The sequence below is a fragment of the Hoplias malabaricus genome, chromosome 1, assembly GCF_029633855.1.
Source record: "Hoplias malabaricus isolate fHopMal1 chromosome 1, fHopMal1.hap1, whole genome shotgun sequence".
Taxonomy (NCBI): domain Eukaryota; kingdom Metazoa; phylum Chordata; class Actinopteri; order Characiformes; family Erythrinidae; genus Hoplias; species Hoplias malabaricus.
The window spans coordinates 64372344-64400335 of NC_089800.1; the positions used below are offsets into that span (position 1 = coordinate 64372344).

The 27992-nt window shown below is 37.5% G+C and overlaps 1 protein-coding gene across 3 annotated transcripts; it reads right to left on the reverse strand.

Moving 5' to 3' along the window:
- Positions 1–12: 12 nt before the first annotated feature.
- Positions 13–27952, reverse strand: ptpreb (protein tyrosine phosphatase receptor type Eb). 3 transcript variants are annotated; one of them, XM_066681496.1, is made up of 21 exons: positions 27850–27952; positions 17422–17624; positions 14477–14548; positions 13963–14059; positions 11967–12040; positions 11309–11442; positions 10891–10981; positions 10330–10406; positions 9989–10025; positions 9257–9354; positions 8211–8330; positions 7567–7730; positions 4463–4598; positions 4229–4378; positions 3104–3197; positions 2866–2942; positions 2567–2701; positions 2310–2432; positions 1702–1853; positions 1052–1187; positions 13–649 (listed from the first exon to the last, which is right to left on the reverse strand). In XM_066681496.1, the coding sequence occupies exons 3-21, from the start codon at positions 14544–14546 to the stop codon at positions 575–577; spliced, it is 2040 nt and encodes a 679-aa protein (XP_066537593.1). In that variant the 5' UTR covers positions 14547–14548; positions 17422–17624; positions 27850–27952; the 3' UTR covers positions 13–574. The 3 variants fall into 3 exon arrangements, with proteins under 3 accessions (XP_066537593.1, XP_066537575.1, XP_066537583.1); XM_066681478.1 differs by having other exon boundaries at positions 2310–2435; XM_066681486.1 differs by lacking the exons at positions 17422–17624; positions 27850–27952 and adding an exon at positions 15233–15261 and having other exon boundaries at positions 2310–2435.
- Between the last annotated feature and the right edge of the window lie 40 nt (positions 27953–27992).

The window sequence follows — 27992 nt, forward strand, 5'->3', positions numbered from 1 at the left end:
TTTATTGTGGATTTTGCGTTTTTCATTCCCCATAACTTTCACCCTATTGAGTATGAACTGGACAAATGCGGAACATAGAATTATCAAATCAGACTTTGATCCATGTTATTTTTCTAATTTCACATTTGAAGTTCATAATACAGTGGTTTGTTTACTGTAAGTAAATACCTATTTAAATGTTTATAGATTACCATGGCAAAACATGGATGATGCTTACAAATTTAAAATAACATTTAAAATAAACTGGTGGACAATGTACAAATAAACAATTAAAAAAGTTTACATCCTGCTCTGTCTGCAAAATATATAAATACTTAAAATATTTAATAAACAAGTTGAAAAACACAAGGATCTAAATGCAAAAGCTTCATATTTTTTGTGTGTTTACACAAGTGGGAAATTGAGGATATTTACAAAAACATTTACTGCTCAATGCATTTATGTCTTTTTTTTTCTCAAGAGGAGTGTCAAGTGCATAGAGTGTCATTAAGCCATAGCAAAGGTATCCTCAGATTTAAAATATATTAAACTTGAGTGGAGGTTAGTAACGAGAAGATTCTGACATCTATTTTCATCATTTGAAATTAGCATAGTCTGAGAAGATGTCCACAAAATCCTGTACCACTTTGTAGCAGAAGTCATACTGTTCCTGAAATAGAGAATAAAAACAACATTTCTTTACAAATTAGGTTATAGTTTGGTAAGACATAAAATAGAATAAAAATTACAAATAGAATTTAAGACTAGATTATTTATATCTGCAGTAACTATAAAAAAAAAACATATAGCTGTCCAAGTTGTTGCTAAGTCCTATTTGACAGATATGGGATTCCAGGTACTAGATAATTTAATTTTCTTTAAAATGAAATCCACCCGTTACAGCACATGGGTGTTTAGTTGTTTCTCTCTGGTCTGTTGTGTGTATTGCAGCTCTTGGGACAAAAGCAAGATGCAACCGCAATATAACAATGATTACACTTTCAGCTCTAATGGTGGCGCAATCATAACTAACCTGGTAGTTTTAAGCATGCTTATATATTTCTATTCTCACCACAGTTTGGACCATGTGTGGTCTCTGGTTGCGTAAACTCTTGACGGTTTGAAACACATCCAGCAGCCCCTCAGCTTTGACCCGTTCCAGGATGTTGCTAAGGGAGATGAATGTTCCAGTCCGACCGGCACCAGCACTGAGGAATCAAAGCAGAAAGAGTCTAGTTTTAAAACTGATGGATTTGTTTGTTTGGTTGTATGATGCTGCTTTCAGGTGATGTTGGACATAATCAGAAAAAAAGACAAAAAACAAAAACAGGCCCACCAGGAGGTGACACAGGTAAAACAAACAAGCTAAGTTGTGATGTCACAACCTCATTTCTAAAATGGGTTTACTCTTTTTACATTGGTTAATTGCACTACCTCCATCACTCTGAGATTTTTCTATTTTATTTTATATTGTTATTTATACATTATATTCTATGCTTAGTTTATATATTTCTATTTTGTTGTAATTATTTTATATTTCACTCTTATCTCGATTGTAACTATGCCTCGATGTGGAACAGCTACTGGATGCCTTAAAATTCCCTCTGGGGTCAATAAAGTATCTATCTATCATAATTTTCATTCATGAGATCAACAAAATATTTCTTGTGGTCAGGGTTGTCCCAGGTCTTATGCCTATTGTGTGTGAGAGAGTAGGTGTACCTGCAGTGCACCACTATGGGGTGGTTGCCAGATTGTTGCTGTTGCCTCTGCACTGCAGCGATGAGATCAATCATCCCTTTTCCATCTGATGGAATTCCGATTTCCGGCCAGCCATGAAAGTGAAAATGCCGGACCAGGCGGCTTTGCTTCTCCTGAACAAAATACAATAAAAATGTATTCTATGCTGATTTTCCATTTTATCAGCTCCACTTACCATAGAGGTATTCTTTGTAATTGTACAATTACAGAGTTTTTACCCTGTCAGAAATATTTAAGGCGCCACAATCAGGATGATTTGGGTGATCATTGTCAGCAACAGTCTTGCCCATGCCTGATTTAGTCAAGTGTGAGTACAACTGATGTCACAGTTTATAATGAGTGTACATATGTTTGAAAATACAGTGTATTATTCATCTTTGGATATTAAAAATGTGGTTGAATATAAGTAAGATGCAATGAAAAAGAGTTTTGCAAAGGCAGCAAAAACAATTTCTTAAAAAGCAAAAGTAAACAAGTCTACTTTTAGGCTCGGATTTCACACAGAGCTCTAGAGCACCACCCATAATTTACTGCAGGCTGTAGTATCCAGTTTCAGGTGTATAACTTACTGGCAGATACGTGAGAAGTAAATCCCGAAGACTAAAAGTCTCGCAGAGTGTGTCTCTCTTTAGCTCGATGGTGTAATCTCCAAAAGAAACATTGCCCTCTGCAGGCCAGTAAGGCACACACTTCTCCTGGAGTGAGAAATAGTGCATTTTAAATGTACAATGTATCCAAAAATGATACAGAGCATCTAACTTAACTTCATTTGAACTTAAATTCGGACCCACTGCTCCACAGAAACAAAGATATAGATGTTATTTACCTGTTCCCGCTCCTTTAGCTCAGTTAACATTACAATGGAGTGACACTTCCACTCCCACACCATCCTCCAGAAATCTTGCACAGTGTGAGATAACGGACCCTGGGTTGCAATGAAGTAGTCCTTCTGCCTGTAACCCTATACACACAAAGACACACACATTTCATTAGAAGTTTAAAAACAACATTCTTCCATCAACCTCTATTAAATTTAACAAGGTTTTAAAGATTGTTCACTTTTCTCTAAGAAGCTGTTCTCTAAAGATAGCACAGGTAATAAATAGATTTATCAGAGATACTTACATCTATGAAGGATGCATTTATGTAATCTGTAAATTCTTGTCCTCTTTTCACAGATAATATTACCCTGTTGAAATCATCTGGAAAAGCAGGAAAGTATTAAATCAGATAATACATCATAAAATGTTTCATCACTTCTAAAATGATATACACCTGGTTTTAATCTCAATCTACTTTAAAGACTGTTTTAACGGGACCCCCCATACATGGATTACTTAAACTTGAGTAAGGCTTTGTTTACATGGAATGATCTGCAAAACTCTGTTCTTCCTCATGTTTGCTGGCAGATTTCCAGTTCTCATGTTCTCCTTCATTATTCGAACATTTGTCAGTTTCTGAAAAAAAGAAATATATATATATATAATATGTAATATTGTATTAAAGCCTGGTACATCACAAAAGACACATTTTCTTCATAATCAACAACTCCTTTATTAAAAATACTCTTGTTACTCTATAATAAAAGCTTCTCTTTCAAACTGCAGTGCAAGGAGGCATATGTTCTTATAACAAATTATGCAAATAAATACAAAGCAACAAACACAAGAATGCATTTTTCACACATGAAACTTAAAAAGACAATGATGTGCACAAACATTTTGTCATCTGATGTGGCTCAGCTTTTGAAAATAATTACTGAGTATTTAATTAAATGTAATTTTTAGTTCGTTCATTTTCAAAATGCAATTCTATGAAGATTATAGCGATCTTGTAACATCTAAAATATTTTAACATTTAAAATATTCACGGTGCCAGTAAAATAATGATGGCACGCAGAGAGAGGACAGCATTTTTGTTTGCTGCCAGTGGATAATTTAAGTTTGGCGTTTTTTTTTTCATTACTACAAGGACTCAAATAGACATTGAGTATTTTACTTAACCGTCAACACAACGTCTTTTTTCGGAGTTAAAAATATTTTGTTGCATGCAGAAATGTTATTTGATTTTTCTGCAGTCGTTCATTAATTTCATAAATGTAATACAGTATAGTTTGTTTATTCATAGCACAAAGGCAAAAAAAAAAAACCCTGTTATATGCAGTGTTATTTCATGTAAAATTTCAAAAGGGGTTTTGTGGCTCCCAGTGTTTTCTTTACTGTGTGAAACGGGTCAAAATGGCTCTTTGAGTGGTAAAGGTTGCAGACCCCTGCTCTACCCTATCCTACCCCAGATCATTCTAGAATAAATACACTAAATACACTAAGGGAGCCTTACAATTTGGAACATATGGTGTAGGTTATATTATTATTAAAATTGTGTAATTTTTACAATAGTACATAAAGTGCACATAAATAGTTATGGGAAACAGCAGGAAATTTCACAGATACATGAAAAGATGTGTGATTTAAAAGTAGAGGTGTATTACCCTGAACTCCTCCTCCAGTCCTACTCGGTCCATGTGTATGTGAGTGCTGTGGAGTCTATGGAGATGACCCTCCAAAGAGGAGATGTCCAGCTCAGTGTCACCATACAGATAATGCTCCAGTAAAGCTTGATAGATAAATGAGTACTGCATCTAGAAAGGGAGGATGAGAAAAGGGTTTTTTAAGAGAATGGTCCCTTTTGAAAAAGACAAGAATTCTCTGAATAGAAATCTTACATCTGTCTGTACGAGCTGACAGCGCTGGCTCCGGATTCTGGAAACAAAGCCAAAAACGTCCACTCTCCCCTCGATGTGCATCATATCCATCAAAGCATCAGTAACAATGAATGTTCCAGTCCTTCCAACACCAGCACTGAGAAATAGAAAGATATATACACACACACACACACAAACACACATCAGATTTTCTTCTGTTTTCTATTATCATTATTATTCCACATGTAACTCGTTTAATAAAAATGTTGTATTTGTGTTATAGGCATGTAGTTGCCTGGCTGCATTTACTATTACTAGAAATTTATCTGACCTCACAAGGTTTTCCGCAACCAGCCACTGGTTTATGAACTAACTGGTTTAAAATGAAGAAATGTGTTTTTCATTATATGCCAGTAGTTCAGTATTTTTATATTTCAGCATTCTCAAAATAAATCCTTCAGTTTGACAGAATCCCCAGTATAATTCTACAGTATCTTAAAAATCTGGCCTCTTCACTGACCACTGACTGCTTAAACAGCTGTGTTGGGCTTTGGAAACATCAACCCATAACCCCTCCACCTGCCCCTGTCTGGAGTGTTTCTCAGCTGTAAAAGGACAATTGTTACCACAAGTGTTTATTGCCCAGACATTGCTCTGTAAACAGCTGAGAGGACACAAAAAATGGAAAAAGGGGGAAAAAAAAAACTACAGCTACATTCACCCAGAGAGAGATTTGGAACATTAAATTATTCAATGCCACTTTGGGTGTCTTTACTCTTTAGCAGCATATAAACTATTCATGTGGAAAAAAAGGGATCTGAATACTAATTCACTCTGAGTAGAATTACAGCTTTAGAACATATGCTTAAATGGTGTAAATGGCATATTCACTATAATATGACTGTACTCTCTAATATTACAAGGAGGAAAGTCTGACAGTTTGTGTTCAAAATGCAATTTAACAATAAACAATATGTGATGCTCCGGTTTCCTCCCACAGTCCAAAAAAACACACGTTGCAGGTGGATTGGCGACTCGAAAGTGTCCGTAGGTGTGAGTGTGTGAGTGAATGTGTGTGTGTCTGTGTTGCCCTGTGAAGGACTGGCGTCCCCTCCAGGGTGTATTCCCGCCTTGCGCCCGATGATTCCAGGTAGGCTCTGGACCCCCCGCGACCCTAAATTGGATAAGCGGTTACAGATAATGGATGGATGGATGGAAAATATGTGATGCACATTACACGTTTTACCACACTAATGTCATTCTGATTTGACATTAGGTCAATGTTCTAAATGATAGTAAAACACATGACATATTAAATAAATATATATATTTTAAAGATCCAGAATCCAGAATTTCTCTGCGTAGCCAAGTGGCGGAAGGTGTCTGGTTCGGTGGTCTCAGGATTCCATGTCTGCCTTTTGCGGATGATGTGGTCTTGTTGGCTTCATCGAGATGGGACCTCCAGCACTTGCTGGACCAGTTTGCAGCTGAGTGTGAAGCGGTAGGGATGAGGATCAGCACCTCCAAGTCCGAGTCCATGGTACTCAGTCGGAAAAGGGTGGAGTGCTCTCTTCAGGTTGGAAGTGAGATCCTGCCTCAAATGGAGGAGTTTAAATACCTTGGGGTCTTGAGTGAGGGAAAGATGGAGCGGGAGATTGACAGGCGGATCGGTGCAGTGTCAGCAGTAGAGCAAACTCTGTACTGGTCCATTGTGGTGAAGAGAGCTGAGCAGAAAAGCAAAGCTCTCGATTTACTGTTCAATCTATGTCCCAAACCTCACCTATGGTCACGAGCTCTGGGTAGTGACTGAAAGAATGAGATTGCGGGTACAAGCGCCTGAAATGAGTTTTCTCTGCAGGGTGTCTGGACTTAGAGACAGGGTTAGGAGCTTGGACATCCAGGAGAGACTTGGAGTGCAGCCGCTGCTCCTCCACGTCTAGAGGAGCCCGCTGAGGTGGTTCGGGCATCTGGCCCGAATGCCTCCTAGATGCCTTTCTGGTGAGGTGTTCCGGGCATGTCCAATGGGGAGGAGACCCCGGGGCAGACCAAGAACACACTGGAGAGACTACATGTCTCGACTGGCCTGGGAATGCCTCGGTATACGCCCGGAGGAGCTGGAAGCGGTGTCTGGGGAGGGGGAGGTCTGGGTTTCTTTGCTCCGACTGCTTCCCCCGTGACCCGGATGGATGGATGGATGGATGGATGGATGGATGGATATATTTTTAAAGACTGTTTTCCCAAAACATACTACAAACTTTGTTATTTGATGTTGTCTCTATCATATACTTCAGAGTGGTACCAGCACAGGCCCATTGTTTACTTTTCAAGGTTATTGTATATGACTTACCAGAATGTTCTGCTCTTAGAACATATTTGTAGGTTCTATGCTTGTATGATTGCAGCTGACCTGCTTGACTGTCCCCTGCTTTAAGTAAGTTTTAAAGCAAGAGGTGAAATCAATAATTTAAAATGTCTTGAATGCAACTAGCAGATGGCATTGGGGTGGTCTGCCCTTTTGAATCCTTCTTTTTAAATCTGCTAGACTGTATCTGGCCACCAAGAAGAGGCACGGGACTCTTCTCTCCTGGGAGCAACCATGTTCACCTATGCCTCCACCCTATTGACACAGACCACACACATACTCTGCCCTTGAAGTCCTGTCTTTTCTCTTTGAGTACCTTGAGTTCTCTTTAGAAGTGTTTAAAAGACAAAAAAGCAGAAATAAATCATCTTACACTACAGTACTTAGATATTACTCTTAACAGGATATTCTCCCTCTTGGTGTCTTCTCATCCCAGTTGTTCTTGCCCAGGTTTTCCCACATTTTTCTTTTTGTTAGAGAATGTTTTTTTTTTTTCTGGTTTTGCTTTCCCTTTTGCCCTGCTGTTTTTTGAACCCATCAGTGGTTTCCTGTGGTTGCCCTCTTTTTGTTTTTCTCTTCCTTTTCTGGTCTATTGGTAGGGCATGACTTTGTTTTGAGGAATAATAAAGCTTGTGCCTTCATGGGTGCTGTGGCTACATTAATTAAAGTTGCTTGCTGTCTAATTCAAGCACACAGAAAATGCATGGCCGGGTTTATAATTCATCTGTTTCTTTGGTAGGATATGGTCATTAGTTATTATTACCTGCAGTGTACTATGAGGGGTCCAGCATGTGTTGGGTTCACACTCCTGACTTTTTTGAGGAACTTCAGCATCCCAATTGGAGAGAGAGGCACACCAAAATCTGGCCAGCTGGTGAAATGGAGCTGAGTGACCAAGCGTGGAGCTCTGCAGCCATCTGCAGCATGCTACACATCATAGACAATATTATAATTGTAGTATGTACAAACACAATATGCAGAAAAGAGAAAATGCTCTGCATAAATAAAAACAGAGTGCAAATATGTGCATGTATATATGTGAGAGGTAAATCCACTGTAAGAGAAGCCTACTCTTTCCTGTTATTTGTATGTTCATAGCAAATTTAATTCTGGCACCCTCGAAAAAACAAGAGCTTTCTTAATCTATGGGATATAATATAAAAAACTAATTAGAATCCATATTAATTTCTATATGTATAGATATAGTGAAGATATATGTAATTGTATGTGAAGTTAATATACACTTCAATTAATGCACACTACGCATTATATGTTTAAAAAAATAAATAAATAAATGCGGGCTTCCATTTCCTTCTCTTACAGCTACACAGCTGTTTTATTTAGAAATAACAGTGAAGCTGCTTAATACTCATAAAATATGGGGGAGTTATGGGGGTTTCCACTCACATATTGTACACAGAATTTTCTGATGGTGTAATCCACCAGCACAGTGACATCCTCCACAGCGACTCTTACACAGCCATACTGCCAGCATCCTTGATCTGGCCAGTACTGACAACACTTGTCCTACACACACACACACACACGCACGCACACGCACGCGCACACGCACACACACACACACACACACACACACAGAGAGGAAAAGAGTCATTTCCAGCTTCACATACACCAATGGATTCCAGTTTTTTTCAGGGACTAGGTGTGGGTGATATGGTCTTAAAATAATATCATGATTTTTCAGGGGTTTTTGGCGACAACGATATTCTTGGTGATATGATGAAAAGACTGAAAAATACTTTTATTAATTTCAAGAATGCACTAATGCAACAAAATAAATGTTATACTAATATGAAATATAATTAATATATATTAATAGCATTAAATGTTTTTATTTATTAAAACTACAAATGTAACAGTTTCAAATATAAAGATTTGACAAAGGACATCAGTAAACATTTCCTTATATTGTAAACAACAGTAACTTACCAAGATTTTTGTATACAATAATGTAGCATAGAAATCTACCACACAACCCAAGTGCAGAAAATGTAGTGTGTGCGTATAAATAGCAAAAGGAAACAATTATACAAAACGTAACCGTAAACCTTCACAATAAATAACAAAACAAACCCAGAATAATTACTGTGCTGAGTCATTATGCAAACAAGTCAGAATATCATGATATTGACTTTATTTTTAATCATAAAAAAAATATATGATGATATTACTGCGAACAATATAATATGGTACAGCCGCAGCAGGGAGCTCCTTTTTTGAGCCCCACCAGTGGCATAGCCAGAAATTAACCATTGGGTGTGGGGTGGGTTGCGCTTTCACAGATCACAAAAAGCAGCGACCTTGCCTTGTGTGCCTTGTGCTCCCCTCGCACTCTAGCTCAGATTCTCAGAACTGTTCAATTAACTTTTAATCAAGTACTTTTAAATATACACTAATCTTTACAATAGACAGTCTGTAAAAATTTTACTCACCTCTTTCCTCTCTCGTGTGTTCGTCAGCATCACTATAGTGGCAGTTTTCTGCTCCCAGACCATTCTCCAGAAATCAGCCACTGTCTCTGGCTTTGGACCTGCACGCACGTGCAGACAGACAGCGACACAAGCACAGACAGACAGACACACACACACACACAAACACAGAGACAAACACACGCACATCGCACACATGTGAATGCCTTTATGTTCTAAATTATGAAATAAAATGTAGTGAGTTTTGACACAGCGAAACCAAAATTCTTGAGTGAATCCTAAACCAAATTTCAGGATATTTATGGAAACAAACAATGGGAATAAAAACAATAAACTGCCAAAAAATATGTAAAATGTTTGTAAAAAAGTTTTAAAATTAAAATCCTTGACAGCAGAGGGAGGCAGCAAATTACATTTAATAATAAGAAGAAAACCTTTCAAAGCCCTCTTTCTCCAAAAAACAACAAAAAAAAAAACACACATCAGCAGTTACACTCTGGCGTATAAGCTTTTTTTCTCCAAATATATCCACCTTAAATCTTTGTCATTTAAAATTTCCATTTTTTTTGTACCTCAAGTTAAAATATTAGACCCACTGAATTCTAAGGTGCTCTTGAGTCTGAAAACCAGTTTAAACCAAACAGCAGGTGGTGTTACTGAGCAAATACACAGCTCAGAATTCTGTGAATCCCTGTGTGACAGATATGCAGTTATATTATATTAAATCATGCTTACCTTGAGCTGCAATGAATTTATTCTTTTCTCTGTACCCCTAGACATAATACATAAAATGACAACTATTTACTCTTCTACTACTATCTAAATATAATATAATATAATATAATATAATATAATATAATAATACATGTATGCCTTGTCATTTCAAGGCATTTCATAAAAATAAATAAGAAAACTAAAATAGTACACTTAAAAAATACAAGAAGAAGTGTGTATCTAATAAAAACACATACAAAAACATTAGCCTTCAGTTGTTTTTTTTTTATGTCTCTGCAAAGTGTCATATATGTAAGTCTGTAATATTACTGCTTCCACATTCAATTGAAGGATATACTCACATCTATGTATGAGGCGTTAATGTAGTCTGAGCACATATGGTCATCTAAATGAGACAGCACCACTCTGGAGTGATCATCTGTGAAAAAAAATAACAGAATAAATAAATATTTAAAGGTTGTTTAGCACGAAATCAAGCTGATAGTGAGCTTACAGTTCTTCTACAGTTCGTAAGTTTACAGTAACTGACTGCAGCTCATCTGTTGCTGCACAGCTCATCATCAAACATTTTGTAGTCAGGTTCTGATGCTAGAAGATTACTTCTGGATCACAAACACACCACCCTGATTCACCCTAAAGGTATCAGATAGAGCTACATCACTCAACACAACACACTTTCACTGTTCCAGAGTTCAGTGCAGGAGGAGGTTGTGGCGGAGATGCAGTGTATGGACTCAAAGTGGCTTAAAAAAACAACAAAAAACTGTAATTGTACATGAATAAGTATGTTCTTTCTGAATTTTATTGACCTTTTAGCAATTAATGTGGTTGAAAAGTATGAACTCAGTAATTAGAAAGATGTTTATATAATTTATGTCTGCATGTGTGTGTTAATTACTCACAGGGCAGAATGTTTGGGTATCTGTTCTTATCTTTGTTCTCCTCTCTACTAGCTTCTTCAAATGTTCCCCGACCAAAACCACACGGCAAAGACTAAACAACAAAACGCAAAAGCCCATTTGAAGTTAGTTAGTAAAAGCTCTAGGGCTGGCCCAAAGGCTGACTGTGTTTAAGACTTTATTACTTGGGTCTGACATCATATTTATAGCCTAACCATTATCAAGCAATTGAAGACTTCTAGGTGTTTAATGATACACTGTTCTGTTTCAAGAAAAATCTGACAATTGCAGTGGACAGAAATCAGAAAATGTAGAATTCAGGAGATTTTAAAGGAATACTAAATAAGGTAATAAATACAAAAATATCAAATGGGTATTCACAAATTCATATTATTCAGTCCCACTGAATAGATTCTCATACATTAAATTCCTCTCTGAACAGCTTGCCATCATCTGCCATACGTAGACGAAATTCTTCTTCTAGAGAGTCAAGTGGAATTGGGAAGAAACGCTTGGATGGAGAGGGGGAACGAGGGAGAAGAACCACAGTCTGCTCTGAAGAACAGAAAAAAAATAAATTGCCATCACACAAATATAAAACATATATAATTAATCAAGAGTATGTTCCCTTTTGCCCTGTTGTGTCTCTACTCTTCTGAGAAAGACTTTGGGAACATTTGTGTGAGGATTTCATGGCAGCCAGCCAACAAATCTTTAGTTCGAGCAACACTTCTAAATATCCCAAATGTTTTGGAAGAAACTCAATTACACCAGACCTCTCCACAGCCCAGGGCTAAGGGGGTTATACCATTGTTTACACTAGGCTTGTGCTTTGCATTGGGCATGGTGGCTTTAAACCCATATGTCAATATATCTCATGTTTCCCATTATATGGTTAACATTAAAATATTATAGACATTTCAAGTCAGTCCTAGTTATTTTTACTTAATTTTATCTGGTGAAACATTAATAGTTGAAAGTGACCATGATCTGACATAAGTACAAGACACTAAACAAAATCACAAAAATCAAGTTAAATCATCTAGTAATAAGCTGAGGACTGGGGATATTGAACCTACCTTGATCTTCCAAGTATCCATTGGGCAACTTTTTGTCAACTGAGGTAACAAGATCCTTCCTTTGGTGCCTGAACCTTAAGAGAACAGGGAGAAATTAACCAACCAAAAAGCAGTAAAAACCAGTCTCTAACAATAAAAGAAAATATGGGAACACACCATTTAAAGCTATACTTTCTCATGAGAGATGAACTTTTGCTCTGATTCCACAGAGCAGCTGAAAGTAATGACTCCTTGAGAACAACTGTGTCCAAGTTTTATTGCATAAACAGCTGTTGGAGTAGCTGGGCAGGGCCAAACACACCCCCAGCACACACACACATACAAATACATGCCCACCTCTTCTAAAACATATGCCCAAATTTGTAACTTTTACATTTTTTCCTGTCCAAAACAAAACATATCCCCAGAATGGTAACTTTGCAAGAGGAGGCAAAAAGCTTATATTTAATTTTAAGTGCAAATTAATGTAAAGAGATTCATGAAAGTAAGACAATGTTTTAATTGTTGGAGATTTTAGTATGTTTGTTGTGATTTTAATATGTCTGTTGTCACATTAAGCGGTTGTTTTTAAATCTCAAATTCTCTGACTAGTCCTACACAAGATCTTCTTTTTTGCTATTTCATATGGCCCGTTTTTTAACGCTGAGATTTATGACAGTTTTCCTTTCCAGATTCCTGTTCTATTTGAAATTTCTCTTCCTTATATCAGTCTGTGCAGTTTTCTGCTGCTTTGAAAACAGTGGAGACTAACTTACAGTCACATCTTTGATTTAATAATGAGGAGTTAACTTTGTTGTTTTATACCTTCTGCCAAAATATTCTGGACGCCAGTTAAAATGATGTATTCCTAACCAGAATCTGAACATTGGCTGAATGTCACTACTTATGCAGATAGACAAGAATGCAGGAGAGCTGAATGCACGTAGGGAAAAAAAAAATTCTAACTGAAATTCTAAAAGCCAGCTGGGGCAGACATTAGAAAAATGTATAAACTGAAAAAAAAATATTTTTTTTCTGCTTTTGTTTAAAAAATGGTCTTTAGCCATTTGTTCTTTTTAATACTCTGTTTTAACCCTTTTGAGCCGGTCACTCTCTCTTTCAAGTAAAATGTTTGGCCATAATAAAGCTTGTCCTAGTGATGTTATCCACCACTTTTTTCTTCAAGATCTTTGTAAGACTTTTGGACTAAACATCAAAGCCATTAGCAACTGTACCAGCTACATTTAAGCATGCAGTAGAGCAACCACTGATCAAAAAACCTAATGTAGATCCCTTAATACTCTCAAATGTCTTTCAAACATTTCAGTGAAAGCTGCATTTTAACATCCACCATTTTTTTTTATTGAAATGGTATACTTAAGGTGTTCTAGTTTGGTTGTAAAGCGCTACTGACTCAGGGGACTCTGCCAGTCTTATGCTTTTAGATCTCACAGATGACACCGCAGATCACAGCATGCTTCTCTCTCATTTGGAACAATGTGTTTGTATAAAAGGTACTTTTCTGGGGTGGTACAGATCTTAGCTTTCTGACAGAAGATTTTCTGTCAGCCTTGGTGATTTTTTTAAATCCTCCTCAGTACCTTCTTGTGTGGGGTCCCTCAAGGTTCCATTTTAGGGCAAATTTTATTGTCACTATATATGATCTTCTTAAGGTCCATTTTTAAAAATATGGTATTTCTTTTCATTGCTATTCAGATAATACTCAGATGTACCTGCCCTGTCTCTGTCTTTTGCGTTGTCTCTGATGCCCCTTATAGTGGCTTTTTTATGTTTTTTGAACCCATATATAAGACTTTCTATAAAACATCTATGGGCAGTTTTATAATAGACAAACAGATTTAGTCAGTCATTAAATCTTATATCTTTTCTTACACAAGTTCAAGCCTTTAATCCAGACTTAACTTCATGATGCTGTTGGTCAGGCCTGCAGCTAGTCTTTTAAATTGTTTAATGATTTAACGATTTAATAATTTTGTAACCTTCCTATGTGTCCTACCTGAGGAGGTAAATGGTGAGAAGGATGAATATGATGATGAGGAGAGAGATGACAAGAGCAGAGGGAAGGATGTGAGAACCCTGAGGAGCAGGAGGCTCTGTGGAGAAAACAGAAGAGAAAAATAAAATGAAAAGACATAATTAACAAAATTTACAATGCAACTCTCCATATATTCAAGCAGCAATCAGTCATTTTTTTCCAGTGATTCTGCTTGTATTCACAAAATTAACTATAATCATATAGAACAGGCATTATACCGATACCTACTGGAATCATCAGAGATTCTGTACTAAACCCCAATTTATAGATCACTGCCCCTGTATGAGCAACCAACTTTATGGAGAATAAACTGGTGCACTTTGTTAACCTGGTTCATATTTTTTCTTTTCCAAATGTGAGTTGCACTTCATGGACAAATGAAATCATTTTCATAAATATTGCTTACTAATTGTTTGGTGGTACAAATTACTTTTGACTTGACAGTCAACAAAGGTGAAAATACTAGGAAACATACCTGCTGTCCGGTTCACATGTGATGAGATGTTTGATATGAAGTTGGTCCCCACCAGAAATAGGACCATCATGACTGCAATGTAAACAGAGGAGAAGAATATATGTAAAATAATTATCTATAAATACCTGCAGTCCCCACTATATATCTCAGGACCACAACAGAGCAGGTAAGACATGGTGGTGTTGGTTTGTTAGTGTGTGTTTCACTGGATCAGACACAGCAGGCCTGCTGGAGTTTTTAAATCTCTCAGTGTCACTGTTGGGAATATCCCACCAACAAAAAAATTCCAGTCAACAGTGTCCTGAGACCATTCATGAAGGACTAGAGGAGGACTAAAACAAACTGTGCAGCATCAGATAATCTACTGTCACTGATTTTACATCTGCAAGGTGGTAGGTGAGGTAGGTGTGTCTAACAGAGCGAAAGTGAGTGGACAGACATCAGCAGCACTCAGGCAGCACAAGCAACAAAAATGTAGTTTTGACTGAACCATAATCCATAGTCTCTAAGATAAAATCGCTGCATAGGCTACATAAGGAAACGGAAACCCAGAAAAGGAATTAAAATAACCTCTTTTTTTAACTAATAATCGTCTAAAATTATCCTTTAATTTCATTTAACTATTCATAGACTCTCTCCAGAGACATGTATCAGACCTAGAGACCTGCTAAATGTTTCACATGTTATAATTATAATTAGCAGCTATAAATGTTATACGCAGTAACTAGAAACCTGAAAAACTAGGACAGAACTCACCACTTGGAAGAAGTAAGAAAGGATGCACAACCTGTGTTTATCTGAATAAATTTGTATGAACACTGCATTATCATTACAACATTTCTTCCACTGAAGTGGTTCTTGCTAAAAATACCTTCTCATTTGACAGCTACACCCATTTAGATATTCTCAGGTTCCTTTTTTCTCATGCTAAAAAAAGCAAGCAGAAAGAGAGAATGACCAAAATTTTGTGGAAACCTGCTTAATGAAAAATGCCATTCAGAGGGTTTCTACTTTCGTAGAAAGTAGTAACATCTACTCTTCAGGGACATCTTTACACTAGATATAGAAACATTGTTGTAAGGATCCGATGGCATGTCTGTCACATAAACATTACTGATAGAAAGTACTGATGTTGGATGATCTGTAGAGTATCACAGATCATCTCAAATGTATTGGATGGAGTGTCATTCCTCCATAGAATGCAGTTTCACTGATACATAGCCCACATACTCTTAACATTTGGCATCATGAACTCAGACTCATGTGCAGCTCTCCAGAGATGCTATTCTATATAAATTATACAACCGAGCATGTGTCCTCAAATTAAATACATTTAAAATAATAAAAAGTATATTTCAAACAATAATCCAAAAATCATACATTGCTAAACGTAAGTATGTTCCCTGTGTGTGTGTGAGTGTGTGTGTGTGTCTTACATATTGCTATGTGGTATGAATGCAGCTACCATGAGATTGGCATTAGTGCATGACCAGGTCTCCCTGATTCAAATGTGATTTACAAAGAAAAACACTGATGCTTCTGCCATCTGTGCATAAACCAGATATCAAAATAGGGTACAAAATATTCAAAAAACAAACCCACACACTGATCTTTTTAAAAAATCTTTTCCCACCAGCACTTGGGTGCTTATCCTGACTCTCTATAGCATTCAGATGAACAGAAGTGAGAACAGAGCTTTATTAATCCTGTTATAACTCAGTCATAGATGTGAAAAAAAATAAAGGCTGATGCAAGAACTTACAAATTCACAGTAACACACACAAACGCTTTAGTTTGTCTTATATCACTGATACAATACTGAGATTTCACTGATTTACCTTTGAAAACTAAGAAAGTAAAGCACTACTTACTATTTACTGGCCTTTTTTTTAAGCTAGTAAATGTAGTCACTAAATCTAGCAATCAGTACTTTTATTGGAATAATATTTTCATATTGTTTAATATCATATTTATACTGTTTATATGCTATACCCTAATTTATTATGTATTCATATTGTTTATATATTGTTGGAAATTTTATTAGTACAATTATATTTATTGTGTGTTTCATCATATATATAGTGTATAATTAGAACATTATGTTAATTTTCAGCACTTGCCATGGAAACCCAAGGTGTTCCCAGTCCAGCCTGGAGATATAATGGCTTGTATATCTCCCACAAGAGGTGACAGAAACGTATAGTGATCAGATACCAAAATAACCTGCTGGCTCTTCTCAACTTTAAGGAGCTTCAGCTGTACTCATGAGCTGCTCCTGGACCACAGTGTTCCTCACCCTGAATTCACCCTCAATTCATTTCAGCCACTGGCATCCACCACCTTGTTCCAGTGCTCATGACCACAGGTGAAGGTGGGGACATAGATTGTCAGATAATTGGAGAGCTTTGCTTTATGGCTCAGCTCCTCTCTACCACCCTCTCCAGTATAGTCCAACTACTGCACCATATGGTCTATGTCACAATCCCTCTTCCCATCCTTTGGGAACAAGACCCCAACAAACTTAAACCCTTCCATTTGGTGTAGGTTCTCACCCCATACCTGGAGAGGGTATGTCATCTTTGTGTGGGACATAAGCTTGAGACATGGAGGTGCAGGGTTCACTTTACATTCAGCTTCAAAAAGGTTAAATATGTCCTCCATATGAAATCAGCAGAAGGACAATGTTGTCTGCAAATAGCAGACAAGCAATTTTCCAACCCCTTGACAGACACCGTCCTTAGTACTTAGCTACATCTTGCTATCCTTTCCATAAATATTAAAAAACAGAAGTGGAGACTTGGCACAACCTTGGAATTCATTCTGAACAGGCTTGATTTAATGCCAGGATAAATACCTTTTAGCTCCTCAAATTTATTATACACAAATCATTCATACACAATATATATATATATATATATAATGTCCTCATAGCCAAGAATACTCACAGAGGTGGTCCAAACCAGAGCTGTCTTTTCTGGAGTAAACCTTTTAGTCCATAACAGCGCACTAATTCTATTTCAACGCTAGTCTGAAAAGTCAGCTGGCTTCATAATATCTGTCCACACACTACCTCTTCTCAGTTCAGGATAATATTCTTTGGGTCATTGTTCTGGTTACTTCATATATAACAACCATAGGTGATTATAACCTGGAAAACATAAAGAGAAAAGAGATATTAGAGAAAAGACACAGGAAATACCAAAAAAGAAAAAAAATAGCAAAGGAAATGACATTATTATTGTTATATATCACATACAATAAAATCCCCAGATTCATTCATGTTAAGGTGGATTTCATCTCTGAGGATTATGGCATGCAGATTATTTCAAACATATCAAGAATGTGTGTGATCACAAGCATAGCCAAATGCATAGTACATTACAAAAGGTTTGTGAACAACCAATATAAATGAGTGAATTCAGCTACTTTAAATGAATAATCTCAATAAATAAAGCTATGCTTTGAAGCAGCTGCACATAAGCCAAGGGTCACCACACTCAATGCCAATCTTGTAGTTATAAATAATTTAGAACTGTGATTGAGTTGGTGAAACCCAGGAACCCACCCACTGCCTCTTTCTACAGGAATGTTCATTACAGAGCCAAGGATGGCTAGGGATGACTCTCTAAGTTGTAAGCTATATAGAGAAGAGACACTCCAATGGTGCTGAGGTGTAGGGGATACAAAAGCAGGACCTAGATGTATTCAACCTAAGCAAAAGAATTAGCCCTTTTGGAATCAACTCCACATATTCATCTGGGCGACAAGTGAGACCCGCGCAGTGTGAATATGCAAAGCACTTTATAATGACAGAAGACAAGCAAATAATTGCAAAATTATTTTGAGGATATAAAAGAGAGAGGAGCACAAGGGTCTCTCTGCTCATATTTGATTGTCTTTGTTGATTGAAACAAGCCCAAAAACTCACAGATTGTGTCCTTTTCTGTAGATTTTGCTAAGCATTCCCATGTTTAATGTCTAGTGTTATTTCTCAGATTTCATCTAGTGTTAGGTGCGCAGACAAATAGGGCACTGTTTACACTATTTACATAAATATATATGGACATAAGGATACCCAACTTGTTCACTGATGGCGCACAGTAGTGTTAATACTAGCCACATCCTCTCTGTCTGTTTATACCACCCTCATTTGAAAACAGATTGAATATTTATCTATGTCACTACAGAATGAATAATAGATCAACAAAATAATAATGAAATTCATAGGCAACAATTTTTCATTAATTCATTCATTATCTGTAAGCGCTTATCCAGTTCAGGGTCGCGGTGAGTCCAGAGCCTACCTGGAATCATTGGGTGCAAGGCAGGAACACACCCTGGAGGGGGCGCTAGTCCTTCACAGGGCAAGACACACACTCACACACCTACAGACACTTTTGAGTCGCCAATCCACCTACCAACGTGTGTTGGCAATTTTTTTTTTAAATTTTAATAGTTTATATAGATTTTTATATTCGTTTTGGCAGCCCTAAAGCATCCTTAGAATTGGGCCATGGATGAGTGGAGTGGCGTAACTGTGTTCTCTGGACTTTGTGTGCTTGTGTGACTACTATCAAATTCTCACTGCAATGCTCCAATATTTTTACTTCCACAAATGGTTAGTAACTGTTACTGTAGCAATGCCTTGATTAATACCCCTTCTTTCTAGATAAAATGTTGAATAAGCAGATGTCCAAACACATTTGGCATGTTGCTAGGTGCCTTGCAGCCCACACAAGGCCAAGGTTAAGTGCTTCCACTAAATGCTTACTATTCTGCAGTTAGGTTTGCACTTCTGAGCCATTGAATAAAGTGAGGTGATTGAAAAAATGACCTTAATATGTGGTAGTGGATATGAATACTGTCATTTAGATAGATGTCATAAAAGTGAAATATGATTTAAATTATAACCACAGTAAGTGCAGTACCATAAAAATGACACAGATACTTTTCCAATGCATGGTACCAATTGTACTTTCCTCAGCTCTACTAGCTTTTTCCAGATAGGTTTCCGGACAGCTTCCCCTCAAATTTGGTCGGTGACATCACAAAAACACTGTCTGTATTGGAAACTGCAGACATTGGAAACAACAATACCAGCAGCTATAATGTTAAGTATTGTTTATTCATCGTGCATTCACGTGTTGTTTTCTTTTTATTTTTTAGGACGGAATAGATCATTCATTCATAATCTGTAAGTACTTATCCAATTCAGGGTCACAGTGGGTCCAGAGCCTACCTGAAATCATTGGGCGCAAGGGGGAATACACCCTGGATGGGGTGCCAGTCCTTCACAGGGCAACACAGACACACACACATTCACTCACACCTACGGACACTTTTGAGTCACCAATCCACCTAACAACGTGTGTTTTTGGACTGTGGGAGGAAACCGGAGCACACCCACGCGGACACGGGGAGAACACACCACACTCCTCACAGACAGTCACCCAGAGCGGGAATTGAACCCACAACCTCCAGGCCCCTGAAGCTGTGTGACTGCGACAATAACCTGCCGCGCCACCGTGCCGCCCCACATTTTTCATAACATCTTAAAATATTAACAATGTATACGGTATTACCGTGGGGTTTGAAGGGGTGTTTGCACTGTCAGGCTGCATGAGTCTCATATCTGTGCAGTTCAGCTCAGCACAGCCGGACAGTGCACACCCACACACGTGTTGACGATAAAAACCTTTATCTGAGAGAGCAAAATTCAACGACTGGTGCTAGAGGAACAAAAAAGCATAGCTACCTAGCTAACAGGCACTTGTGGTTTAGCACACCAGCAGATGATTTTCAGTGAACCGTGGCTCAAAACACACATTTAGAGGATAAAGCCTCATATCTGTGGGCACAAAGTTGAGTGAAGTGTTTTTTGAGTATTTATTTTTCTGTTTTTATATTCCTTGCTCTCACTTTTAACCCAAAATCAGCGCTAAACTCACAGCTGCGATGTGCTATTCGGCTTCTGTTTCTCCCCCCACCCGTTTTCAGTGTAACATCGGCAATCGTTTTTGAAATACCACCCTCATTTTAAGATACTGTCCACATATGTAAATACCATGGTATACGGTATTACCATTATATTGCCCAACCCTTAATGAAACCACTTTCTCTGTAGTTGTGGAGATATATCTGGGAAGATTTAGAGTGGTGTTAGTGATCTTTACCTGACCTCGCTGAGGTTTATGTGGTTGGACACCATCAAATACCTAACACCAATGTCCCAATATTTAGCAAAAAGCACTCTTTGACAAGAAGATGCTGTTTCTGCAGCGAATTAATTATCCTTCATTTCAGAAGAAACCTAGACACAACAAAGTCTGCTTTACTAACATAAATGTGGGTCATTTTAGGGCCTTGACCCAGTCAAGCAAATAAACATCAAATCACAGTAGCTATCAATCATAACTGAGCAATTGTATCCAGACACTTCAGTAGAGGACACATAGTCATAAGGTCTCAGATCAGACAAGCAATTATTTTGGTAAAGAATGTAACCCATATCAGACCTTAATCAGGTCAAAATGAACCGTTCACAAATGTGTATTTTATTCTACATTAATAAAATGTAATCCAAAATAACACAGCAATGCACTGTAATCAACCCACATCTAGTCTTTATATATTAATCTAAAAATATATATTCTTTCAACAAACCTACAGTCACAAGCAGGAAAAAAATAAGCGGAGAAAACATGGGTTTCACAGAAATTCTTTATAATTATTAGTTTATTAGTCCAGAGGAGAATGATAACTGCTGAGATCTGTCACATCAGCTGCAATGTGAGCACAGTGAGCTGGAAGCAGAAGAGGGGGCCACCCTACCCACCCAGAAGGAAAGGCCAAATTTAGTTTCTTTGACTACATGCCTAGTTGTCATGTTGTTGTGAAATGTGAAAATGTCCAGAAGTAAAGAAACCTCTTTATAAAATGCGTTTTCATTCTGAAAATAAATAACTAAATAAATAAATAAAAGTCTGGTCTTTATCATCATCTCCACGTCTCTCTGATGACTAATGCCTGTTTTCATCTGTATGGCATCTGAACAGTTCCCTGCAGCATCATAATGATCCTGATGCTTTTGTACAGAAACTGCTTCTATCGTTGCTTTCTCTTCTTTCATTTAAGACAAAGAAAAACAGATGTTGCAGAACTGGGCCACAGAAATCAATGTTAACACTGTTGAAAAGGGCATTCTGACTTAAAGTCTAGAGTGCTATATCATATCTCCATTTATTTTGGTATATTTTTTGGTATCTTCAGAAAATGAGAACTGCTCTTTATGTTGTGGTAAAATGTCACAAATTTCAGAAATAGACCAATATAATTCTACATATAGCACCATTTAATGCACTGGAATGTAACATTACATCATCTAAGGTGCACCACATTATCCAGAATGTAACCTTTACATCATCCAAGTTGGATTCCAGGCACTAGAATGTAAGAACTGCATAATTTAAGGTGGAATGGAGGCACCGGTATGTAATTGCTGTTTCACAAATGTAAATGACCATTAATATGCCTTAGTATATACGTAATAATTTACCTTACCTTTTTAGCCAGTCATGGCATGATAAGAATTTTAGGGTGTATCTCTTTAAAGTACACTACGTGACTGTGCATAACTCACTGAGCAAAACCTGTGCAAACCATTAAACTTTAATCCAAAATGTGTCATCAGCAAGCTCCATCTCTTAATTTATTCATATCTCTCGAAACCCACTGCGCTAACTTCATAGGACCTTCAACATTTCAGCTCAGAGACACTTGTATTTATGTGTTTTTCCTTAAGCACTAACACTACAAACAAATTTTCTGGACACACTTTTTTTGGACTGCATGGTGGCCTTAGGCTGATTAGATCAAATTACATAAAAAGTACCTGTCTAGAATAACTAATTCCATTATATCTGTGGAGGAAAATGCAACAAACTATATTAATGCATTTCCTTACAATAAATAGCTTTAATATTAGAATAATTGAAAAATAATAAAAAACAAAAACTCCAAAAGGTTTCCTTGTCTCTGGGCTTTTCTTGCAGCCAAGAGAATAGGTAAGGTTCTGTTAATGTTCAAACTTTCATAAAATAATTATAAACCTGGCACAGGAGAGAGACAGAAAGGAGAAGAAAGGAAATGCCATGAGGGAAGAGAGCATTTCACCCACAGAGTCACAAAAATAAAACAATAAATCTACAGCATGTTTCAACAGTTTTCTTTGATTTCTGATCAATTCTGCCATTTTAGTTGTCTTGTTTAAAGCTAGCCTAACCTTCAACATTTTCTGAACTTCAGAAAAGAAAAAAGAAACATGACACTGAAATATTTAAAAGAGTGAACTGTAAACTACAATGAATCGGGTAGTGTCGCAGTCACACAGCTCCATGGACCTGGAGGTTGTCGGTCCAAGTCCCGCTCCGGGTGACTGTCTGTGGGGAGTTTGGTGTGTTCTCCCTGTGTCCGTGTGGGTTTCCTCCGGGTGCTCCGGTTTCCTCCCACAGTCCAAAAACACACTTTGGTAGGTGGATTGGTGACTCAAAAGTGTCCGTAGGTGTGAGTGAATGTGTGTGTGTGTGTGTGTGTGTGTTGCCCTGTGAAGGACTAACCCCTGAACTAGATAAGCAGTTACAGATAATGAATGAATTAATAAATAATCTAGTCCATTTCTCTGATTGTACTTGTTTAAAAAACATTGTTTAAAATGTTATTGCCACTAATTGCCAATTTTTATTGGAGATTTCTCTGTTTATAAGGGTTAGATTTTGATATTTATATGCCAAAAAGAAAAAAGAAGATCTCTCAAGGGCTTAAACATGGCTTAGATAGAACTCTTTGCCTTCATTCATTATGTGCAAATCTATCACTATCCAAGTTCCTGCCTAAATCTCTAATATGCCTAATATTTCTCATTCTGAGACTGCTGTGCAAATGCAAAAAGAATATTCAACGTTTGTCTAGACATTTTTATGTTTATGTAATAATTACTTAAACATAATTTCTTATAAAAACCTAAATGAACTTCATTTAATCTTTGAAAAAATAATGGCAATAGAATAAGACACTGGATAAACTCATTCAAACAAGAGCAAAGAGAAACTAGGCAAGCCTCATTTAGCCGGACTAACGTTAGTCAATTCTCCAAACATAAAGAAGAGACTATAATAAATATTACCTCAGCAACGTTCAACACATTTCAGTTCGAGGCTCCAGTAAAACATTGAGCTGCACCGCGGTGGATGGTGGACCTACAGCACTGAAGTGTGAAGGGAGTTTCCCAATTCAGCTTTCAACTCTCTGAACTCTTGAACGCTTGAAAATTCATTTTTTTAGTTCCCAAAAAGAGTATTATCCAGGGAAAAGAGGACCTCTGGTCACCGAAGAACGGTTCGAAATTTAGTTCATGAACTGGAATGTGAAATATAGCTGTAATAAGTAATAGTGGACCCACCTTAAGATTTCTCTGTAAAATATGGCTGAATTAACAGTTCTTACTCGCGCATGTGATTTCAACATTAGGTGTTAATCAATCAGTCTGTCAGTCAGTAAGCACAAAAGCCTCTCCAGTCCAGAAAAAAATTATTGCCACAGAGTCATCCTCGGATGATCAGCACACTCTATTTTAGCCAGAGAGGAACCTATGAGGTTTTAAATTTTGCAGTAACAGCAGTGAAACATGTTTGCACTGAAGAACATGTGTCCAAACACATTTAGTGAAGTTGTGCATGTCCCAAGATGGTGGAAAATGAGCTCATGATTTATTTGTCTTAATTGTGCTTTGTCTGAGAGCTTCAACATGTAACTGTCTGCACTCTGCAGTAGACTTGAATAAGCCTGAGCTCCATTTTCCAGAGAACACACTTCTACCTATACACACTTCAGCGCATGGTTGGGGCGATTTACAACCCTCTAGCCATCACTTGGCATTGAGCATTGTGCCATATGACAAATAGGTCATGTACCGATGCTGGAATGTAACCTTATTAATGAGGTCACATACTGATGTTAGATTAGTTCTGGATCCCAAAGTTGCTAGATTGAGCTTCAGGGAACGCAGTTCTGTTGTTCCACATATAAAAATAACACTCTCCACTGTGGATCTTTGTGCTTCCAACAATAGAAAAAAAAAGCATGTTCCACTTAATTTTGCTGATGCTTTAAATATTTACCAACAAGCTCTGCTGTAAATTATATGAGACGGAAAGTAATCATGAAATTAATCTCCTTTTAAGTGCATTCCGCCTTAATCCTCCTGGTCACATTCCCTCATCTGGAAACAAGGTCGTCACACCCACAGCATGTTCCCTATGCTGTTATGTGTGCCATGCAGAGCATCCAGACAATAAACCTGTTATAATGTTATTATATATACTCTCATACTGTTCCTGGATATTTAATCAGGGCTAGTGAGAAGCAGACAAACATTAAGTTTTTGTTTTTTTAATGAATGTACTAGTAATCCTCATTCACTCATTCATTCATTCATTGTCTGTAACCGCTTATCCAGTTCAGGGTTGTGGTGAGTCCGGAGCCTACCCAGAATCACTGCAGACAAGGTGGGAACACATCCTGGAGGGGGCGCCAGTCCTTCACAGGGCAACACACACTCACACATTCACTCACTGATTCACACCTATGGACACTTTTTGAATTTTGACTTGGAGCTGTGTGACGGTGACACTACTTGCTGTGCCACCCATGCACTAGTAATGATGGATGAAAACACTTAAAAGAAATGAAACAAATGTGAAATTGTCTAAAGATAGGCTGATAAATTTTACAACAAAAACAATATGTCATTCAATGCAATGCACTAGGTTGTTACTGATAAATAAAATACTAGTTCTATGGCAAATGTAGTTGTGAAAATTTGATGGCATTCACCAACAGAAACATTAGTGAGTTCAGGTAATTAGGTGGGATGATAAGTTCTGAATCACAAAGACCACTCCAGCTCGTCCCTAATGTAATGTATGATGATCCATTTCTCTGGATTGGAATCTGGAATGATCTAGGACTTTATACACCTCAACTTTATGGTCATAAACTCATATGCAGCTGCCCATGAAGTTAAGGATGTTAATGGATGAACCCTAAAATAGATTAATTCATTCATTATAAGAGGTGTCTAAAATAAATTGAAAAAAATACTGCATACAATTTCAAATACCCCTCTCTATTAGTGGTGTTTTAGTGCAGAACAGTGTTTTTCTACATGTTAAAGGCCAGAGCACACCTGCTGTGTGTGTAAAATGAAAATGATTAGCTCTGACTGTTAGAAACTGGTAATGATGACCAGAACTTCCGGTTCAATCTCCTTTAAGTTACACTCTGCCCTCTGTAGCCAGATCGATCCAAGGAAGTCAAGAGACACTAGACACCAGAGTTCCCCCGGAAAACTGTATCATTACAAACATCCTAGGAACATAATTATAATCATTATTTTCTGAATTGTGCAACATTCAGTGAAAAAAATTCTTGACATACTTTAGTGTATAAGATAAGGATAAATGCCAATATGATATCCAGTCACGATAAACAAGATTAAACCCACCAGAAAGAGCACATAGAAATGAAAGAAGAGGAAATGTAAATACACTTTATTTTCACTGCAACGCAAAAACTCTTGGATTTAATCTCCCTCTCTAATCTCTATCCCAGAACACACAAGTTAATCCAGTGTTCTGAGTTCCAGAGATGACCTGAACATGCTCTAAGAAAGTCATCAGGAAACCAGAAGCACAAATTGCGTACATGTTTGTAGACAATAATACTAATGAAAAATTTCTGTTATTTTAAATTTTACCCTTTGTGAACACAGATATCGAGGCATGAAATGATATGAGGTCTTCATTAACCATTGTGAAGTTAGATATTAGATTAGTAAATTAGACTGTGAAGTTGAGTGTGTTAAAGGGATATTTTAAACCCCTACTCCACTATATAACATATTTCCCTGATACTTAATTAAATGTCTTTAATGTGCTGTGGTCAAAACACCACAAGAAACAAAAACAAACAAACAACAAAACAAACAAACAAACAAACAAACAAAACACAGTGCTGTATATACCCTGTTTACACAGATTTGATCTCTCTTCCCATTTTCACTTTATTTAATTGGTACACTAATTTCTCCACATGTGCTGTGTTCGTTTTGGTCAGTTTAACCTTGTCTTTGTGGTCTCAGATAAAGACTTATGACCAGCACTGTGACAGGAGGGATTGAGACAAGAATCACAATATCAGAATAGCTTGTTTTATCCAATGTTTTCTGACCTAGACAGTCAATAAAAATGGAATGATACATTGTATCATTCAATACACACATCGGTGTGCTAGTGTCCTTTAAAATAGCTTGGATAGATACAAAGGCATTTCTAAATTGAGTGGAAAAAATGCATGGGCTCTCTGATATTTTTGTAAATGGTTTCTTAGATAGTTAGGCTATGCTTAGATGCCTGGACCACCTTCAGATCAGCATCCATCGATCCATCCATACACCTCCGTGCATCATCCACACGGCATCCCTCAAACCATTTCTCCATCCTCACAGCATTCATCCAACCACACAGCATCCATTCATTCATACACAGCATCAACCCACAGAGCATCCTTCAATCCAAACAGAATCCACCCTACCACTGAATCCATCCATACACAGTATTCACCCACACAGCATCTGTATCCACAGAGCCAGCATCCACCAACACCTACTGCCACCCACTGAACTGAGAGTAAACAGAGGCTCTGTTCCACTAACCCACATCTCATATACACACCCCACATAACACACAAAAAACAACCCACACACATCCCACATAAATATTCACCCCACATCCACACACACACACATTGCACAAAAACGTCCACACAGCAGCTGGAAGACTATCCCTGCCCAATATCTCTGTACTGCCCCTGTGCTTCTCTACAGTAAAGAAACAGAGTGGGAAAAATCAAACGAACACTGACATTCAGGCTGCAGGGGATTGAACTGGCTTCATTCAAACGAGTGTACTTAATCGATATACATACTAATGAACAGAAATACATCAAGATCCCTGGTTTTATTTTCAAGAGCACGTAGGCAATATATAAAAATCGCTTGGTTATAACATACAGCACTTATTTGTAATCAGTTCTGCGCACTACTTTTTTCTACTAGCCGCCTCCGTGGAAGAGCACATTCTCAACAACCATTTCTTTGTAAACAGGCACTCGGGCCTTTTATAGACACAATATAAACCTCGCCGTCAAATGTACGGTTAAATCTGAGGCACCAGAAAGAGGTGTAGCGGTAGAGAAATAAAGGGATGAAGTGGAGAAGGGTAACACGAGGGTTTATCCTTTAAAAAAACGTTACTCACATTATCGTCCAATAAAGGAACGAAAGGATCCGGCGATACTGAGCTGATGTTCCTGTTAAAGGCAGGTGTGTGTGCGCGCGCTACACACTCCGCTCCGTGCACGCTCCGGTGGGCGTCTTTCGTCACACTGCGTCATACGCTAT

What these genes read in the sequence shown, in the direction of transcription:
- ptpreb (XM_066681478.1), bottom strand. Translation starts at nt 14,546, where the DNA reads ATGATGGTCCTATTTCTGGTGGGGACCAACTTCATATCAAACATCTCA. An exon ending in ACATGTGAACCGGACAGCAG is followed by an intron (nt 14,060 to 14,476) that starts GTATGTTTCCTA and finishes TTTTCTCCACAG; the next exon opens with AGCCTCCTGCTCCTCAGGGT. An exon ending in CCCCTCATAGTACACTGCAG is followed by an intron (nt 4,599 to 7,566) that starts GTAATAATAACT and finishes TCTATTTCTCAG; the next exon opens with TGCTGGTGTTGGAAGGACTG.